This window comes from Rana temporaria, chromosome 5 (assembly GCF_905171775.1).
Source record: "Rana temporaria chromosome 5, aRanTem1.1, whole genome shotgun sequence".
NCBI lineage: Eukaryota > Metazoa > Chordata > Amphibia > Anura > Ranidae > Rana > Rana temporaria.
The window spans coordinates 21,439,519-21,460,863 of record NC_053493.1 but is presented as its reverse complement, the minus strand read 5'-3'; the positions used below and the strand labels follow the sequence as shown (position 1 = coordinate 21,460,863).

Below are 21,345 nucleotides of genomic sequence, written 5' to 3'. Positions count from 1 at the left end.
AGAACCACGGTTCTCTTTTTTTCTCGTCGAGATTCTGGCCAGATTTCCAGACGAGAAACCTGAATGCCTCGTACACACGAACAGGAATCTCGGCAAGAATCAGTTTTCTTGCTGGTTTTTGCCGAGAAACCCGGTCGTGTGCACGAGGCCTGAGAGGCAGAAATTGCTTATTGCTCAAGGAACATCTATCAACCTCTGGAGGAACCCTAGGGTTTCACGGAACCCTCGTCGAGATCAGTTGTGGCTGGTGGTACTTTTTTTGGGGAGGTGGGGGCCATCTTCCCCTGTGACGTTTTGACGTCACTTCCACCCTGCAATGATATGGAGACGGGTGGGAGCCATCTTCCCCCTCACTCGTCTTCATGTCAGCCTAGGAAGAGGATCCGATTGCCTCCACTGCTCCCAATGGCTCCGGTAAGTGGCGGAGGGCACCACTGAGCGGTGGGGGGGGGGGGTCCTCTTCTGCCGCCGATAAAAGTGATCTTGCGAGACCACTTTTATCTTGAAGCGGACCGCCTGCTCTTGAAGAGGGTACCAGAATTAGGGTAGCTAGTTGCTACCATAACAACGGTATTCCTCTTCAAAGTAGCGGCGTATAACGACGGCGGGCGGTCCGGAAGTGGTTAAACTCTGTTACCTTACTGTCTGCGTGGCAGTAAGTGTCACAGATATTTCCTAAAGGTAAGGATTTTTACAGCAGTTACTCTCAGTCTGCTGTCACTTAGATTGTTGTCCCACAAGCTGGAAAATCTCTGTGCAGGGTAAGTGACCAAGATGAAGTCTGACTAAGTGAAGACTTCATCTCGGACACGTGGAAGAAGGTGCTCTGGTCAGATGAGACCAAAATTAAACTTTTTGGCCTAAAAGCAAAACACTATGTGTGGCGGAAAACTAACACTGCACATCACCCTGAACACACCATCCCCACTGTGAAACATGGTGGTGACAGCATCATGTTGTTGGGATGCTTTTCTTCAGCAGGGACAGGGAAGCTGGTCAGAGTTGATGGGAAGATGGATGGAGCCAAATACAGGGCAATCTTAGAAGAAAACCTGTTCGAGTCTGAAAAAGACTTGAGACTGGGTGGAGGTTCACCTTCCAGCAGGACAACGACCCTAAACATACAGCCAGAGCTACTATGGAATGGTTTAGATCAAAGCATATTCATGTGTTAGAATAGCCCAGTCACAGTCCAGACCTAAATCACATTGAGAATCTGTGGCAAGACTTGAAAATTGCTGTTCACAGACGCTCTCCATCCAATCTGACAGAGCTTGAGATATTGTGCAAAGAACAATGGGCAGAAATGTTCCTCTCTAGATGTGCAAAGCTGGTAGAGCTTTGGTCCCCAAAAAGACTTGCAGCTGTAATTGTAGTGAAGGGAGGTTCTATAAAGTATGTACCCCCCACACTTTTCACATATTTATTTGTAAAAGACGTTGAAAAACATTTATCATTTTCCTTCCACTTCACAATTATGTGCCACTTTGTGTTGGTTTATCACATAAAATCCCAATAAGATACATTTACGTTTTTGGTTGTAACATGACAAAATTTGGAAAATTAAGGGGTATGAATACTTTTTCAAGGCACTGTATTCTATCCCTTTATTTTCTATTATTTTTTTCTTTTTAGTATTCGGATCTGTTTTACTCTATTATATTCTATTCTATTTATTATTTTCTATTCTATTCCTTTTTTTTTATATTCTATTTTATTCTCTTCTGAAATTCAAATCCGCAAACTTTTGGAATTTGATCCGCAAACTTTTTGGAATTCGATTGGAACACTATACGAATTCCATTAAGAAAACTGTCAGGATTTTGTCCGAAATTTTTGTTTCGTTATTTCAGATTCATTTAAATTCCTTACTATTGTAATTTAGAAATTCGGATACATCCAAATTCCCAAATGACGGAAAATGTGTCCGAATTTTGATTTAAATAAACCCCGCGTCTACTTGCTATCATGCTTCTTCTTTGAAAAGAGCTTGTGGTGATGGATAGCCAGATTCAGGAAACTTACGACGGGCGTATCAGTAGATACACCGTCGTAACTCAGAATCTGTGCCATCGTACATTTAAGTGTATTCTCAAATTGAGATACGCTTAAATGTAGCTAAGATACGACCTCCTACGCCGTCGTATCTTAGTTGCCCATTTACGCTGGCCGCTAGGGGCGTGTACGCTGATTTACGCCTAGAATGCGTAAATCAGCGAGATACGCCTATTCACGAACGTACGCTTGCCCGTCGCAGTAAAGATACGCCGTTTACGTAAGGCGTTTTCAGGCGTAAATATATTCCATCAAAAAGATGGCGCAGCCAATGTTAAGTATGGACGTCGGTCCCGTGTTGAATTTTTACATTTTTACGTTGTTTGCGTAAGTCGTCCGTGAATGGGGCTGGGCGTAATTTACGTTCACGTCGAAACCAATGAGTCTTTGCGGCGTAATTTGGAGCATGCGCACTGGGATACGTCCACGGACGGTGCATGCGCCGTTCGATAAAAACGTAATTTACGTGGGGTCATGCTTTATTTACATAAAACACGCCCACCTCTTCACAATTTGAATTAGGCGCGCTTACGCCGGCACATTTACGCTACGCCGCCGTAACTTAGGACGCAAGTGCTTGGTGAATACAGCACTTGCCTCTCTAACTTACGGCGGCGTATCGTATATGAGATACGCTACGCCTGCCTAACGTTAGGCACGGCTACGTGAATCTGGCTAGGAGTCTCTACATTTTCCTCAGGCTTTGTGTTTCCGGTTCAGTAAGGGAGAGATGTGGGCAGTGGCCATTGTAGGTTGGTAATTCTTTATCACTCTGCATACAGAATCCAAAATGAGGAAAAAGACAAAGATATCGTTGAAATTATAAAAAGAGCTTGGAGCCAGGGCCGATCCTAGGCAGGGTGCACAGGGTGCATTGCACCCAGGCGCCTGCAGAGGTGGGGGTGCCGAACATCTAACAGACTCTCTAACAGAAGCCCTCTCTGTGTCCATCACAGAGGCCCCCCTCCAGGTCCCAATAAAGTACTTTGCTTCTCTTCCTGTATTTTGCTTATTGTTAAAGCGGTGGTTCCCCCTAAAACACATTTCTAACAATAGATTCGTAAGACCCGTTACACTGCGGGTAGGCTGGCTTTTTTTTTTTTTTTTTCGTACATACCGAGATCTCGGCGTCTCGTCCCTTGGCGGTGGGCGTTCCTATTTGATTGAGGTTCCTCGGACGGGCGAATACGTGACGTCACGACTTTCCGACAGAAGCCGAACGTCATTGCGCATGCGCCGTATAGAGTCGGCTCTATACGGCACCTGCGCAGCGACGTTCGGCTTCTTTCGGAAAGTCGTGACGTCACGTATGCGCCCGTCCGAGGAACGTCAATCAAATAGGAACGCCCACTGACAAGGGACGAAACGCAGAGATGTCGGTATGTACAAAAAAAAAAAAAAAAAAGCCAGCCTACCCGCAGTGTAACGGGTCTTACGAATCTATTGTTAGAAATGTGTTTTAGGGGGAACCACCCCTTTAAGAGATCATGTAAGGATCCCAGGTTAATGAAGACTTCATGTGGGAGCATCTCTGTGGTTGAGTCATTGCCATATAAACATTTGTAAAGGGGAGGAGTTAGTAAAATGACCACGCCCATGTTGGGGCGCCAGAAATATTTCTGCACCCAGGCGCCTGTGACCCTAGGATCGGCCCTGCTTGGAGCGGCATCAGAATGTTTGCATGAGACTGCTAGCGAGGCAAATGATTTGGAAAGTAGGGCGTCCGAGCTGCAGTGACTTTGAAGTGTTCAGACCACTGTAGACAAGGCTGACGATTTAAATGAAAGGTGTGAAACCTTCCTGAACAAATCCAAAGATGCCTTAACAAAGCGAAACAGTGGATCTAAGAAATCTTGTCTGGCCAAGTTGAATGAGAAAATAGGAAGGGAACGTCTGATTTCCAGAAAAGAGCTGTGGAACCGGCTTTATTAACCGCTTAACGCCCGCTGCATGGACATATACGTCCACAGAATGGCACATACAGGCATATGGGCGTACATGTACGTCCCTGCCTTTCCGCGGGTCGGGGGTCCGATCGGAACCCCCCCCGGTACATGCGACGGTCTGTTCTTCCGATGGGAGCGATCCGGGACGACGGCGCGGCTATTCGTTTTTAGCCGCCCCCTCGCGATCGCTCCCCGGAGCTGAAGAACAGGGAGAGCCGTATGTAAACACGGCTTCCCCGTGCTTCACTGTGGCGGCTGCATCGATCGTGTGATCCCTTTTATAGGGAGACACAATCGATGACGTCAGACCTACAGCCACACCCCCCTACAGTTGTAAACACACACTAGGTGAAACATAACTCCTTCAGCGCCCCCTGTGGTTAACTCCCAAACTGCAACTGTCATTTTCACAATAAACAATGCAATTTAAATGCATTTTTTGCTGTGAAAATGACAATGGTCCCAAAAACTTGTCAAAATCGTCCGAATTGTCTGCCATAATGTCGCAGTCACGAAAAAAAAATCGCTGATCGCCGCCATTAGTAGTAAAAAAAAAAAAATAATAAAAATGCAATAAAACTATCCCCTATTTTGTAAACGCTATAAATTTTGCACAAACCAATCGCTAAACGCTTATTGCGATTTTTTTTAACCAAAAATAGGTAGAAGAATACGTATCAGCCTAAACTGAGGACATTTATATTTTATATATGTTTTTGGGGAATATTTATTATAGCAAAAAGTAAAAAATATTGCATTTTTTTCAAAATTGTCGCTCTATTTTTGTTTATAGCGCAAAAAATAAAAACCGCAGAGGTGATCAAATACCACCAAAAGAAAGCTCTATTAGTGGGAAAAAAAGGACGTCAATTTTGTTTGGGAGCCACGTCGCACGACCGTGCAATTGTCTGTTAAAGCGACGCAGTGCCGAATCGCAAAACCTGGCCTGGGCATTTAGCTGCCTAAAGGTCCGGGGCTTAAGTGGTTAAAGGGGAACGATACCCACTTCAGCCCCAGAAGAATTGACCCCCTTCCTGACCAGAGCACTTTTTGCGATTCGGCACTGCGTCGCTTTAAGTGACAATTGCGCGGTCGTACGACGTTGCACGCCATAATGTCGCAGTCATGATAAAAATCGCTGATCGCCGCCATTACTAATAAAAAAAAATAACAATAAAAATGCAATAAAACTATTCCCTATTTTGTAAACGCTATAACTTATGTGCAAACCAATTAATAAACGCTTATTGTGATTTTTTTTTTTTTACCAAAAATATGTAGAAGAATACGTATCGGCCTAAACTGAGGATAACATTTTTTTTTTATATATTTTTGGGGATATTTATTATAGCAAAAAGTAAAAAATATTGCTTTTTTTCAAAATTGATGCTCTTTTTTTGTTTATAGCGCAAAAAAAATTGCATTTTTTTTTTAGTACAATAACCCACAGCAGTGGTGTCAAAGGCAGTAATAATAACCCACCCAGGGCATGATGGGGTGGTGATGTCACACGGGCAGGGCCACCGTGAAGCCCTGCCCCATGGTTATATAAGTAATGGCACCTGGCGGGCCCAGCATTACAGCAGAGAGAGCGTCAGAAGAACATCAGAGAAAGAGCAGAGGGAGAAGACAGCCAGAGAGAGGAGAACCAGCAACTTCTCCCCATACTGCTGTCGAGAGAGGGGGGGGGGGGGCAGAGGCTGCAGCATTGGGAACATGTTACGAATTCCACCCTAAAAACAGGTGGAACATGTGACATGTTCCCAAAGGCAAACTTATCCTTTAAGCGCTTGCCGACCGCTGCAAGACTATTTACGTTGGCAGAATGACACGACTGCCCCTTTAAACCACAGCATTGCGCCGCCGCGAGCTCCATGAGTGGGCAATGGGTCCCGCGGACTCGATGTCCGCCGAGTGACCGCAATCGTGTCACAGAGCTGCAGAACAGGGGGGTGCCACTGTAAACAAGGCATTTCCCTCTTCTGCCTCGTGACAGGACAGTGATCTACTACTCAATGTCATCGGGAGCAGCGATCAGTGTCGTGTCACTCTTAGCCCATCCCCCCAGAGTTAGAATCACTCCCTAGGACACACTTATCCACTTCCTCGCCCCCCCAGTGGTTAACCCCTTCCCTGCCAGTGTCATTTACACAGTAATCAGTGCATTTTTATAGCACTGATCGCTGTATAAATGACAATGGTCCCAAAATAGCATCAAAAGTGTCCCATGTGTCCGCCATAATGTCGCAGTCATGATAAAATTTGCTGATTGCCACCATTACTAATAAAAAAAAAATAATAATAAAAATGCCAAAAACTATCCCCTATTTTGTAGATGCTATAACTTTTGCGCAAACCAATGAATAAACGCTTATTGTGATTTTTTTTTCCAAAAATATGTAGAATATGTATCGGCCTAAACTGAGGAAAATTTTCTTTTTTTTATATATTTTTGGGGGATAAAAAGTAAAAAATATTGCTTTTTATTCAAAATTGGCGCACTTTTTTTTGTTTATAGCGCAAAAAATAAAAACCGCAGAGGTGATCAAATCCCACCAAAAAATGTGTATTTTTATGAAAATAGGATGTCAATTTTGTTTGGGCGCAACATCCCACAACCCCGCAATTGTCAGTTAAATCGACGCAGTGCCCGGTCATTGGGCAGCCAATTCTTCCGGGGCTTAAGTGGTTAAAGGGTCACTTAAATTTCCTAGAAGAATAAAATACAATAAATGTAGCATATACAATTGCTAATTGTACAAATATTGCATTGGGAAAATTACAGGATTTTTTTTTTTTATATACTGTATATATATATATATATTTTACTACTTATTCCTAATAAAAACAGATGGAAATCGACATATTTGCATTCAAATCTGTTCCTGAATAAAGCCCTCTCTGTCCCAAAAAAAACATATATTCACAATACATAAGAAGGGTCGATTACGGAGTGCTAAATGGTATAATGAGATATTACCAAAATGAAAAAAAAAAATCTCTGGGACTCAACGGGAATTTAGAGAGAAAAAGGTTCGGGGTCTCAAGAGGTTAAATTAGATAAGGAACTCTGATGCCGCGTACACACGATCATTTTTCGGCATGAAAAAAAAACGACGTTTTTCAGCATGTCCAAAAAACAAAGTTTTTCCAACTTCATCATTAAAAACGATGTTGCCCACACACCATCGTTTTTGAAAAATGATGAACAAAGCGCAGTGACGTACAACACGTACGACGGCACCCTAAAGGGGAAGTTATATTCGCCTTGGGGCTGCTTTTAGCTGATTCCTTGTTAGTAAAAGACGATTCGCGCTTTTCTGTCTGTTACAGCGTAATGAATGTGCTTACTCCATTATGAACGGTAGTTTTACCAGAACGAGTGCTCCAGTCTCATAACTTGCTTCTGGGCATGCGCAGGTTTAACACGTCGTTTTTGCCCACACACACGATCATTTTTAACAACACGAAAAACTACATTTTAAAAAACTATGTGAAAAAATGCACCATGTTCGAATTTTTTTTTGTCGTTTTTCAGAAGCCGAAAAACGATGTGAAGCCCACACACCATCATTTTAAATGACGTTTTTAAAAACGTTTTTTTTTTTTTCATGCCGAAAAACGACCGTGTGTACGCGGCATTCGACTTTAATTTTTCAAGATGAGATCATAATTTTAGATATATATGCAAAATGTTTTTTTTTTCTTTTTCTTTTTTAATCTTCAATAACAGATTTTTTTTTTTGAAATGCTGTTAATTAAACATATTTACATGTTGCACCTGCTTTTATGTGTCTTAGGTGAAAATTGAACCACACTCATATATTGAACACACACAAGCCCCGTACACACGACCAGTTTCCTCGGCAGAATTCAGCTTCCGACCGAGTTTCTGGCTGAATTCTGCCGAGAAACCCGGCCGTGTGTACAATTTCGCCGAGGAAGCCGACGAGGAGCTCGACGAGGAAATAGAGAACATGTTCTCTATTTCCTCGTTGTTCTATGGGAGCTCTCGGCCCGCCAAGCTCCTCGGCGGCTTCAGGGCTGAACTGGCCGAGGAACTCGATGTGTTTGGCACGTCGAGTTCCTCGGCCGTGTGTACGGGGCCTGGTGTTCCTAAAAAAAAGCTGTTTATTTCTTTACAGCTGGTCTTACATGTATGTGTTGTGGCAAAATGTATAGAGCTGTATAAATACAGTTACGATAGTACACAAAATATTATTTTAAATCTATCCCTGTAATCTATCAATCATTCTATGTATCTGTCTATCTACACCTTCCATATTTATGTATTTATTACTGTATGTATAATGTAATTAATTTCTTAATACATGTTTAAATGATCAGGGCTTTTTTGATGCTATAAAATAAAACATAAAAGGGAAAACAAACAATGTATTCTACCGTATATAATTTAACAATAACACTGGTCTGTAAAAATGTCTTTGGAAACATAGAAGAGTGACGGCAGAAAAAAAAACATGTCCAAGTGGTCCATCGAGTCTGCCCCAATTTATTATTATTTTTTTATAATTTTCTTTTTCTTTTTTTACTTTTGTTAACTTTTTCTGGGTTTTTTGTCACCTACCTCATCATTTACAATCAACAGATCAATATATCAATATAATTATAAAAGACAAGGGTCTTGTTAATAGTTAGCCACCAATAACACCAATGTTAGGAAGTCATTCATAATAACATAATAATTATAAAATAAATTTAGTTTTGAATTTTTATACTTTTTTTATTCCTGTTCTTTGTTTTTTTCTTGTTTTAACCTTTTAAATTCTTGTCTTTGTCCCCTACCTCAAAATTTACAGTGAACAGATCAATATAAGAAGAAAAGACAAAGGTCTTGTTACTAGTTAGCCACCAATATAACCAATGTTATGAAGTCATTCATTTTATAATTATATTTTATAATTATAACATAATAATTATAAAATAAATGTAGGTTTTTTTTTGTTTTTTGTTTTTACTTTTTGTATTCCTGTTCTTTGCTTTTGTTTTTTCTTGTTTTAACCTTTTTTTTTGTCTTTGTCCCCTACCTCAAAATTAACAGTCAACAGATCAATACAATAAGAAAAGACAAAGGTCTTGTTACTAGTTAGCCACCAATATAACCAATGTTAGGAAGTCATTCTTTTGTAATTATATTTTATAATTATAACATAATAAATACAAATTTAAATATAAGTTTGAATTTTTTGTACTTTTTTATTGCTGTTCTTTATTTTTTGCTTGTTTTTAATTGTTTTAACTTTTTTTTGTCTTGTCCCCTACCTCAAAATGTACATTTAACAGATCAATATAAGAAGAAAAGACAAAGGCCTTGTTACTAGTTAGCCCCTAATATAACCAATGTTAGCAAGTCACTTATTTTACAATTCTAATTATATTTTATAATTATAACATAATAATTATAAAATGTAATATAGGTTTTCATATATTGTACTTTTTTTTATTCCTGTTCTTTGTTATTTTTTGTTTTTGTTTTTTTGTTTTAACCTTTTTTTTTTGCCTTTGTTCCCTTCTCAAAATGTACAGTCAACAGATTAATATAATAATAAGGTCTTGCTACTAGTTAGCCACCGTTATAATCAATCTTGGGAAGTCATTCATTTTATAAATATAATTATATTTTATAATTATAAAACAATAATTATGAAATAAACATTTTTTTCTTAAAATTTGCAGTTTGGATAATACTTTCTCAACATAATTAGAATGATTAAATACTCTTGTTAAAGAGGAATTAAAGCCTTGTACACACAATCAGTCCATCCGATGAGAACGGTCTGAAGGACTGTTGTCTTAGGTTAACCGATGAAGCTGACTGATGGTCCGTCGTGCCTACACACCATCGGTTAAAAAAACGATTGTGTCAGAACGCAGTGACGTAAAACACAACGACGTGCTGAAAAAAACGAAGTTCAATGCTTCCAAGCATGCTTCGACTTGATTCTGAGCATGCGTGGATTTTTAACCGATGGTTGGGCCTACTAACGATCGTTTTTTAACTAATCGGTTAGGAATCCATCGGTTAAATTTAAAGCAAGTTGTTTTTTTTTAACCGATGGTTAAATAACTGATGGCGCCCACACACGATCGGTTTGGACCGATGAAAACGGTCCATCAGACCAGTCTCATCGGTTTAACCAATCGCGTGGCCTTAGACTTTTTCTTTGGAAAGTCCGATCGTGTGTACAAGGAAAAAAATCAGGAAGTTCATGGGAGGAGCAAAGAGGTCAAGATTCCAAGGCACAAGAAATAAGACAAGATTGTTACATAGTTGCATAGTTAGTCTGCTTGAAAAACAAAACCCATCCAGTTCAACCAATAACAGATTGTTGTAAGAGATTGGACAGGTAGCTGTCCAGCATCTCAGGTGGTTCAGCAAGAAGTGCTCCTGCCAGAGGCAGCAGAGGTCGTGGGTGCAGATACTGGTTCTGACACTCTGCAAGGATTATAAATGTACTTTATTATACTGTGTAAGGGGTTAGCTCGGTAGCGGGGTGTGTGACCCCTTGGTTGGGTTCACCACACACTGAATTTATACAGACAGGCAGTCGAAGACGGTTGAAAACAAAGATTTTGGTTTATTCTTCCATCTTGCTGGAAACAAGTGCAAGCATCCAAACAGCATAAACAAAATCAAACATAAACTAAACCCTGGCCACTTTGGGCGTCTACCTTCACCACACAGGAACCTATCTATGGAGTCTGGCTCAGCCTAGTGCTGGGCAGACAGTGCTGGTCATACAGCAGAAAAACAATAGTCTTTTGATTTTTATCACACATAAAAATCAATCCTCTCCTCACCTCCTCAGAAGACTTTCAGTACTGCTCTCCTTACTCACAAAGCCTCAGGATGCAGCAAATCAGTGGTAATCCTCTGGACTACTTATAGAGGCCTTAATTGCCTCATTCTGAACAGCTGAAGTCTTCCAACGGCCTTTAGCCTTTTCTGGCTACTGTTGCAGCCGACACCTAATAACAATTGGTGTATTGTCTAAACAAGGCAGAAATTTATGTCCCGTCTGTGACAACACCCACAAATTTACCTGACTTCCTGTCACAACTGTTTGTTTATTTTTTTGCAGTTAGCAACAGTGTTGTCTTACATGATTGCCAATGCTAGAGCTATTCTAAAACAACCAGCCCTACAACAAATGAATTGCAGATTTTTCATAGCAATCTGAGTAGGAAATGTAATCTTGAACTTTTTTGTATTTAAATGGTATTTTCACAGAGGATCGATATATGATTATTTATCATTGTTAATTTTCTGTATTAAGTACATGTATTATTTGGCTGTTTTTTCAATTACAGAGATGCTATCTTTTCCTGATGAAGACATTCAGTGTAAACTCACAAGTCGAAACGCGTTGGGTCAGCTATCTGTACATACCCTTGAGCCTTATTTCGTAGGTTCTTGAGGTCCATTTGTAAAACACCATTCACTCTTCACCATTTCACTTTTAGTACACATGTACTGTCATCTTATTTATGTACTGTTTTTAATGCACCACTGTGTGGTATATGTATCATGTGACTTGGATATTTTTTTTAATATTTTGTATATTCAATTATATATATTTTTTCAATTTTTGAATTTTTCGTTTCATTGCCCACAAAATCCCATTTTCAAGAGGTAATTTTCTTTTTTTTTGTAATCTTGAACTGTCTTCATCAGTCTAAAATAATTTTCTAAATGTTATTGTTTCTGCCTAAATAAATAAATAAGTGTCAACCCTCCCCCCACCGTGCTTGAACCCCTTTAGTAGTCACATGACTGCCATGGCAGTTTTTGAAGTAAACAGTAGCAGCTTTCAGAATTTTAGTCTTTACCACTTAGGAAAAAACAAACCCATCCACTTACCGTAATCTGACACCAAACGCAGTGCAGTCCCGTGAGGCCTTGATAACATTTAATGGCTTTGTGACACTTTTCACATCTTGTCGGGCAGTTTCCTTCCACCCAAAAATGGTGCATGATCTGTGGGGGGGAAGAGCAGAGAATTTGTAAAAAAGCATCTTTCTTATTCATCCGTGAAAAGTAATTTTGTCATATATACCCGTAGATTTACTGCTACAGTGGGGGGTGGCTGTGCAGAATCACGCATCTACGGTACACCATATTACCAAAAGTATTGGGACACCTGCCTTTACACGCACATTAACTTTAATGGCATCCCAGTCTGATCACCAACATTACTAGTATACAAAAATATATAAAAAATTAGAGTATATATCCCATAGTTTGTAGACACTAAAGCCCTGTACACACGTTCGATTTGTCTTTTGAAAATGGACCGATGGACCGTTTTCATCGGACGAACCGATCGCGTGTGGGCCCCATCGTTTTTTTTTTCCATCGGTGAAAAAAAATAGAACCTGTTTTACATTTTTTCCTATGGATAAAAAAACCATAGAAAAAAAACGATCGTCTGTGGAGAAGTCTATCTGTCAAAAATCCATGCATGTTCAGAATCAAGTCGACGTATGCTCGGAAGCATTGAACTTAATTTTTCTCAGCAGGTCGTAGTGTTTTACGTCACCGTGTTGGACACGATCGGATTTTTAACCGATGGTGTGTAGGCAAGACTGATAGACATGTGCACAACAAAAATGTTCATATTTTTTTGTTCCGTTTCGTCTCATTCCGTAGATTCGTAAACATTCGTAATTTCGTAAGACGCAAGTTTTCCTATTCAGACCCGTTCGTATTTTCGTAACAGTTTTATTTTCGTTTATACTGAATGATTAGTAATTCTGTCTAATTTATTTTTGTTGATTCAAAATTTGTAATTTTGTTAGATAATAATTTTCGTTTAATGGATTCGGAATTTTGTACTTTTGTAAATACATCGCAACACGCGGCTAATCCATATTAAGACTTTCTCTTAAGCCCCGTACACACGGTCAGACTTTTTGCCAACAAACGTCAAAATGAGCGGTTTCCAAAAAATCCGACCGTGTGTACGCTCCATCGGGCAAACTTTTTCGGTTTCAAAAGTCCGGCCAACTCCCTTCAGACAAAAATCCACGGAAAAGTTTGTTTGAAGTCCGATCGTGTGTACGCTCATTTTGACGTTTGTTTATTCGTAATTCAGTAATTTTCGTATTTTGGTTCTTTCAGCTTTTCGGATGTTCGAATTGATACGAATGTACGAATACTAACAAATTTGTATGAAAATCCATTTGTTACGAACAGGAACGCACATGTCTAAAGACTGATGAAAGTCAGCTTCATCGGATATCTGATGAAAAAATCCAACGGATTAGATTCCATCAGATATCCGATCGTGCGTACAGGGCTTATAACTTTCACACAAACCAATCAATATACACTTATTGTTTTTTAGTTGTTGTTTGTTTTTAACCAAAGACATGTAACAGAATACATTTTGGCCAAAATTATTAAGAGATTTTTTTTTTATGGGATATGTTTTATAGTAGAAAGTAACACATATATATATATTTTTTTTTTTCAAACTAGTTGGTCTTTTTTCATTTATATAATAAAAAAGCAAAGAAAAAATGAGGTGATCAAATACCACCAAAAGAAAGCTCGATTTGTGTGCAAAAAAATTATATAAATTTTGTTTGGGGACAACATTGCATGAACGCACAATTGTCAGTTAAAGCTACACAGTGCCAAAAAGTAAAAAAAATGGCTGGTTACGAAGCCCTCAGGAGCTAAAGCTGATACTTACATTTGTGTCCTTTAATGACTTTACGTAGGTTTTAATGCAAGATGGGGGTGCTCTGGAAACACAACGTTCATGGACAGTATATTTGCAAACTGCAGAAAAATATAAAAAAAATCATATGTATAATAATAATAATATTAATAATAAAAATATACAATTGTAAAGTAATGCACACTCTATCCCCTAATGGTGCTCATTGCTGTTGCATAGCATAAGGTGGAAAAAAAATAAGTAAATCTCTGTACAATTGCCCCACATTCATACCATCAATTCACATCATCGCCATGCTTCTGTTGTCTACCCCGAGGTCCTTTCTCCTGTAATCTCACCTACATACTTAATTATTCCCCCCTTTAGTTTACCATGCAAGCTTAATTTCAGTTCCTTGGGAACAATTGCCAGTATACCACATGGTGCAATTTACAAGCCTTTCCGCTCAACAGGAAGCCTCATTCAATGGTGATCCCTTGCCTCCTATGATGCTATTTGTTGGCCATTAGGGGCTTTCCTATAAAGGAATGATGTCACACAGAAGGTCTCATCCCATGTGGAAATTAGTGAATCAGTTAGGATTCATACTTAGGCTGATTCACTAGGAGCAATTGCCAGTATACCACATGGTGCAATTTACAAGCCTTTCTGCTCAACAGGAAGCCTCATCCAATGGTGATCCCTTGCCTCTTATGATGCCATTCATTGGCCAATAGGGGCTTTCCAATAAAGGAATGATGTCACTCAGAAGGTCTCGTCCCCTGTGGAAATGAGTGAATCAGTTAAGATTTACACTAATGCCGTGTACACACGATCGGTCAAACCAATATGAACGGTTTTCATCGGACCAAACCGATCGTGTGTGGGCCCCATCGGTTATTTATCCATAGGTTAAAAAAGGCAATCCTGTTTTAAATTTAACCGATGGATACCTAACCGATAGAAAAAAAACAATAGTTAGTAGGCACAACCATCGGTTAAAAATCCATGCATACTCAGAATCAAGTCGACGCATGCTTGGAAGCATTGAACTTCGTTTTTTTCAGCACGTCGTTGTGTTTTACGTCACAGCGTTCTGACACGATCGTTTTTTTAACCGATGGTGTGTAGGCACAACTGACCATCAGTCAGCTTCATCAGTTAACCGATGAAAACGGTCCATCAGACCGTTCTCATCGGATGGACCGATCGTGTGTACAGGGCATAAGGCTGATCCATGAATATTTGCCAAACATTACGGACCAGCCTGATTGCAGAAACTTGCTTACTCATGAATGGGAAAAGGGGCCCTTGGGTATAATTGCCAGGATATCATATGGTGACATTTACGAGCCTTGAACTCAACAGGAAGCCTGACCCAATGGTGACCCCCTGCCTCATGTGATGGTATTTATTGGCCATTAGGGACTTTCCTATAAAAGAATGATGGCACCCATGATTCCTAGTGCCACTGCCAATCAACAAATTCAGGAGGATGTCCATTGGTTCTTGTTCATGACCAGTTGGAAGGCAACAGCAAGTGGGTGGGTAGTCTGCACTTGTCCACAAAACATGGGGTCCATTAATATTTTTCCAAGGATTACGAACCATCCTGATTGCAAAAATGTGCTTACTTGTGAACTGGAAAAGGGGTCCTTGGGAGCAATTGCTATTATACCACATGGTGCAATTTTTACGAGCCTACTGCTCAGCAGGAAGCATGACCCAATGGTGATCTCTTGCCTCCTATGATGCCATCCATTGGCCATGAGGGATTTTCCTACAAAAGAATGATGGCACACAGAAGGTCTTATGCCATGATTCCTTGTGTCACTGCCAGTCCATAAAATCCGGATGCCCATTGGTTCCTGTTCATAACCGGCTAGAGGGCAAGTGGGTGGGCAGTCTGTACTTGGCTACAGAACATGGGGTCTACACGTGAACAAAAAAAGGGCCTGAGTGAATAATCGGTCACCAAACTACTGAATAGCTGAGCTAATTAGTTGAGATTGACCATTTGTTTGTTATTTTGTAAAATTATTCGACTTTCAAAGTAAAACAAAGGTAAACTAAAAAGCTGCTTTTCATATATTAGCTTAAAATCTAAAAATACGAAATACTGATGAAAGGTCTTCAATTCAAACAGAACACAAGAGTGTTTCCAGACAACACAACACACTAGAACCAATATATCTCAGCTTGGACTGTTGTTTCAGTAGGCTTCAGAAGGTCGATAATTACAGGAAACATTATGCATATAAAACGAGAAAACCTTATCAGAGCATGGCAGGAAATGTGTAACTCAATTAGTTCCCAAGTAAAATTTTTAAAAAATGACCCCCCGAATGATGAGCACTTTGAAGACAAATTGATGGCAGCCAAATGGACTGGTGTCATTTGTTAATAAAATATCTACATTTTCCAAAATATATGCTTATGAGCAGCTGGCAAGCAAGAAAGTAAAAGCCATATGAGTTTATGATCCTTCGTCTATTGGTTTATCTGATCCTTAAATAGCTGATTAGTCCATTTCCAGATAGCAAGTGTTGTCATAGATGCCATGTACTCGGTACAAGTTCATTTGTAACCTACAACAACACCACTATGTCTTCATTGCGCCAATTTGTTGCTTTCCGGAATACACCATCTGCTTCGAACATTTGATTTTCCAGGCACATTAAGGAAAAAAAAAAAATATGACATTGTAGTATCAATGTCATTACTTCGAAAACAAGACATGTTGTGCTGATTGTAAGTGGGAAGAGCGAGTTTGATGCTACTTAGAAAGTTTATATAAACTTTTAACAAAACTGGGTGAATGGGGTCATTGCTTTTAAGGAAATCCGAAAATTGGGTTGTAAGCAAATTTGGTAAGTGAAAAAATTTAAGGAAAGAAAACATAAAAAAACGAATGACTATTAGTATTGGGTATTGTCCTTGTTAAGATAAAAAATGCCACTAAATGGACATAATATGTCCATTGTAAGATTCTTTATTTAAAAATGGCAGTTGTTTAAATGAGAAAATAGTGAGCGTTTTAAATGACAAACAACCCCTTTTTTAAAAGACGTGGTCTCCCTGGCTCACCTACTTGCAGGCCCCTGCGACATAGAGATGCCTTTTCAGTTGATTGATCAAAGATTCCCGGATGGACACACCCTTCTCTCTTCTTTCTTCTCCTGTTTCTTCTTTCTTTTATATCTAGTGCCTTGCCCTCGTGGATTCTCTGAATTCCCCCCCCCCTCTTTTATTTTATTTTTTGTTAACCTAGACCTTTTCTGTAGTGTTGGGGACTAAGGGCTCCCCTATCGGGGACATTTAGGGTTTAATATATGCTGAAAGTATCTTACTTGTTATGATTTTGAGCTGCCCAGATCCTCTCGTTGTGAGTTTGCTCGAACCTGAATCCTACGAAGTGACTCAGCTATCTTAACTATCTGCAAAATGTGTTGCCTGATGGAGAATTTGGGCTCTGAGGGACTTCAATATCTCAATATAGGTCATAGATTGGCTTTCAGTATTAGATATGTTATGTAGAGGGGCCGCAATTCAGGATCCATCCCACAATTTGGGTCCATAATGGTTCTATATTTAGTATAGCAATCATTTGTTGCACTGTGGTATTGTCTCTATGCTTGGATGCCTGCTCCTATGTTAACCAGTATCATTTCCCCTCTTACTTTTGTCTGTTATGTTTGATTATTTTTAAAAAAATACTCTGCTTGTTTTCCCCCTTTTTGTTTTATTTTCTTTTCCCATTTTGTTTTTTAAGACTTAATATGTGCAGAGCATGCGAGGATTGTTCGCTGCTCTCTGTGTTGGCGCATATATTCTTTACTTGAAAAACGAATAAAAACCATTGAAACAGAAAAATGGCAGTTGTGGGAGTTTGATGTTATTTAAAAAGTTTATTTATACTCCTTAAGCCTCATACAAATGCACGATTTTCTCCGGAAAAGAACCAGCAAGAAAACTGCTGCCGAGTATACCGTGCGTGTGTACGAGGCTTTGAGGTTTCTCGTCAAGAAAACTGCCCAGAATCTCGACGAGAAAAATAGAGAACCTGCTCTCTATTTTCTCCTCATTCTCGGCAGCAGGGCCGGTACAAGGCAGGGGCGGGAGGGGCGAGTGCCTAGGGCGCTACCATTTTGTGCAGGAGGGGGGCGCAATCACTGACACTGTCATATAGACAGCGCGGGCAGCGGCAGTGGCACTTTACAAATTGTGTGCCGACTGCCTGGCTGCCGAGTGCGCTCCTAGCTCCGGGCTCCCTTTCCTCCTGTCACTGTGTGTTTACTCGCTCCGCTGGTCGCTCCCCCCCCCTATCGAGGATTCAGTTGGTGGATTCCATTCCAGCGGCGTGCGCCGCGTGACGTCACGCCGGAGGGGAGGTGAGAGAGGGAGGACTCGTCTCTGTGCAGGAAGCTGTGTCTGTCGGCGCTTTCTGCAAGGAAGGACAAGTCACGAGGAGCCTCAGCCTGCCAGTGCCTACTAGGCTAGTGCTACTGCAAGCAACCGAAGAACAATACTGATACTGAAGTAGTCAGACTGTAAAAAGTAAGAAAACAATAAGTAAATAATTAAATTACTGTATTGGGGAGGGGGGGGGGGTGGACTGAGGTGACCGTCATTTTTTTAATAAAAAATGGCAGTTTTAAAAAAAAGTTTTTGTGTTATTTTGAGCCACACTTGCGTTCTCTGACTAAAAAAAAACCATTAATTGCAGCCTCACTGTGCCACCAAACGCAGCCACTGTGCCATCACATGCAGCCATTGTGCCCATCAAACGCAGCCACTGTGCCATCAATTGTCGCCACTGTGCCCATCAAACGCAGCCACTGTGCCAATCACACGCAGCCACTGTGCCCATCAAATGCAGCCACTGTGCCATCACATGCAGCCACTGTGCCAACACACGCAGCCACTGTGCCATCAATTGTTGCCTCTGTGCCCATCACACACAGCCACTGTGCCATCAATTGTCGCCACTGTGCCCATCAAACGCAACCACTGTGCCAATCACACGCAGCCACTGTGCCCATCAAACGCAGCCACTGTGCCCATCAAACGCAGCCACTGTGCCCATCACATGCAGCCACTGTGCCAACACACGCAGCCACTGTGCCCATAACACGCAGCCACTGTGCCCATCATCATGCAGCCACTGTGCCATCAAACGCAGCCACTGTAACCATCAATTGTTGCCAGTTTGCCCCACTGTGCCCATCAATTGCCGCCAGCGTGCTGCCAGTTTGCCCGATCAATTGCCACCAGTGTGCTGGTGGAGGAGGCTGACTGAGGTGACCAGCACTTAGTTAATAAAAAATGGCAGATAAAAAAAAAAGTGTTTGTTATTTTGAACCATGCTTGCCTTCTCTGACTATCAAAAAAAAAGAACATCAGTTGTCACCACTGTGCCCATCAAACGCAGCCACTGTGCCCATCACACGCAGCCACTGTTCCCATCAAACGCAGCCACTGTAACCATCAATTGTTGCCAGTTTTCCCCATCAATTGCCGCCAGTGTGCCCATCAATTGCTGCCAGTGTGCTGCCAGTTTGCCCCATCAATTGTCACCAGTGTGCTGCCAGTTTGCTCCATCAATTGCCACCAGTGTGCTGCCAGTTTGCCCCATCAATTGCCGCCAGTGTGCCCATCAATTGCCACTAGTGTGCCCATCAATTGTCGCCAGTATGCTGCCAGTGTGCCCATCAATTGCCACCAGTGTGCCCATCAATTGCAATCAACGCATCCACTGTGCCCATCAAACACAGCCACTGTGCCCATTAAACGCAGCTACTCAGCTGTTCCCATAAAAAGCAGCCACTGTGCCATCAAACACAGCCACTGAGTGACTGTGTTTGATGGCACAGTGGCTGCGTTTGATGGGTACCATGGCTGCGTTTGATGGGCACAGTGGCTGCGTTTGATGGGCACAGTGGCTGCGTGTGATGGGCACACTGGCGGCAATTGATGGGGAAAACTGGCAGCACACTGACGGCAATTGACGGGGCAAACTCGCAACAATTGATGGTTACAGATTGTAACCATCAATTGTTGCCAGTTTGCCCCATCAATTGCCGCCAGTGTGCTGCCAGTGTGCCCATCAACTGCAGCCACTGTGCCCATCAACTGCAGCCACTGTGCCCATCAAACGCAGCCACTGTGCCCATCACACGCAGCCACTGGCCAGTGGCTTTCAAAGTCCCACTCAAGGGGGGACAGTACATTGTTCTATTGCTTTAAGTATATTCTTGTTTTGAAACAACATTGATTCTTTCTTAAAAACGGGGGGGGGGGGCGCAGTTTGCCATCTTCGCCCTGGGCACCAAATGGCCTTGTCCCAGCACTGCTCGGCAGTGTTTTCCTGCCGAGAAACCTGAGCGTCTGTATACTTACCTGTCGCCGTGGAAACCCGCGCATATTCGAAATGACTTTGACGCATTCACGGTAGCTTCCAAGGAATAGGTAGGGTGAAGCAAGATGGCGGTGACGGCATCGAATTACGTCACCACGTTCTTGCCATTTAAAAGAACGGCGGTTCTTTTGGATTGAGTGTGTATACACTCGGCCGGCAAGCGATTCTTGCCAAGAATCTCGTCAGGAAAAATTAAGTTTTTTCCTGATGAGATTCTGGCCCGTGTGTACAGGGCTTGACACTGAGTCAGTGGAGCCATCGGTTTTAAGGGAATCAGAAAATTGTAATGAAAGCAAATTTGCTAAGTGAAAATATTTAAACAAAGAAAACAAAAACTAAGGACTGTTGATTATTGTCATAAGAATAAAAATTTGGTTAAGACAAAAAAAAACATGCCACTAAATGTACATAATAGGAAGTTATGTCCATTAGATGATTCTTTGGTTAAAAAAGGCAGTTGTGGAGGTTTTTACTAAAGTTATAACAGCATTTTTTTCATTTCAGACAGTTGTACTTGTTTCCCTTTTACAGATTAGATCAGCCTTTCTTAACATGGAGGAACCTTTAAATTAACTTTCCAGTCTCAAGGAACCCCTTCCAATAATTATATCTATAGCTCACTGTACATTACTGGGTTGGTCAGTGGGACATTGCTCCTTACATTGATGGTCATTGGAAAGAATGTTCCTTACATTGGTGATCAGTGAGAAGAATGCTCCTTACATTGGTGATCAGTGAGAAGAATGTTCCTTACATTGGTTATCAGAGAGAAGAATGTTCCTTACATTGGTGATCAGTGGGAAGAATGTCCCTTACATTGGTGGTCAGTGAGGAGATTGTTCCTTACATTGGTGATCAGTGAGAAGAATGTTCCTTAAATTGATGATCAGTGAGAAGAATTTTCCTTACATTGGTGATCAGTGAGAAGAATGTTCCTTACATTGGTGATCAGTGGGAAGAATGTCCCTTACATTGGTGATCAGTGGGGAGAATGTTCCTTACATTGGTGATCAGTGGGGAGAATGTTCCTTACATTGGTGATCAGTGGGAAAAATGTTCCTTACATTGGTGATCAGTGGGAAGAATGCCCCTTACATTTCTGATCAGTGGGAAGAATGTTCCTTACATTGGTGATCAGTGGGAAGAATGTTTCTTACATTGGTGATCATTGGAAAGAATGCTCCTTACATTGGTGATCAGTGAGAAGAATGTTCCTTACATTGGTAATCAGTGAGAAGAA

General features: G+C 41.0%; 1 protein-coding gene across 1 annotated transcript in view; it reads right to left on the bottom strand.

Moving 5' to 3' along the window:
- DGKB (diacylglycerol kinase beta) overlaps positions 1 to 21,345 on the bottom strand; it is a 664,259-nt gene that overhangs the window by 376,427 nt on the left and 266,487 nt on the right. Inside the window, exons 12-13 of the mRNA XM_040352255.1 lie at positions 13,721 to 13,809; positions 11,884 to 12,000 (exon numbers count right to left, since the gene is read on the bottom strand). Of these exons, the coding sequence (XP_040208189.1) occupies positions 11,884 to 12,000; positions 13,721 to 13,809 (206 nt within the window). The remainder of the gene's footprint in view (positions 1 to 11,883; positions 12,001 to 13,720; positions 13,810 to 21,345) is intronic.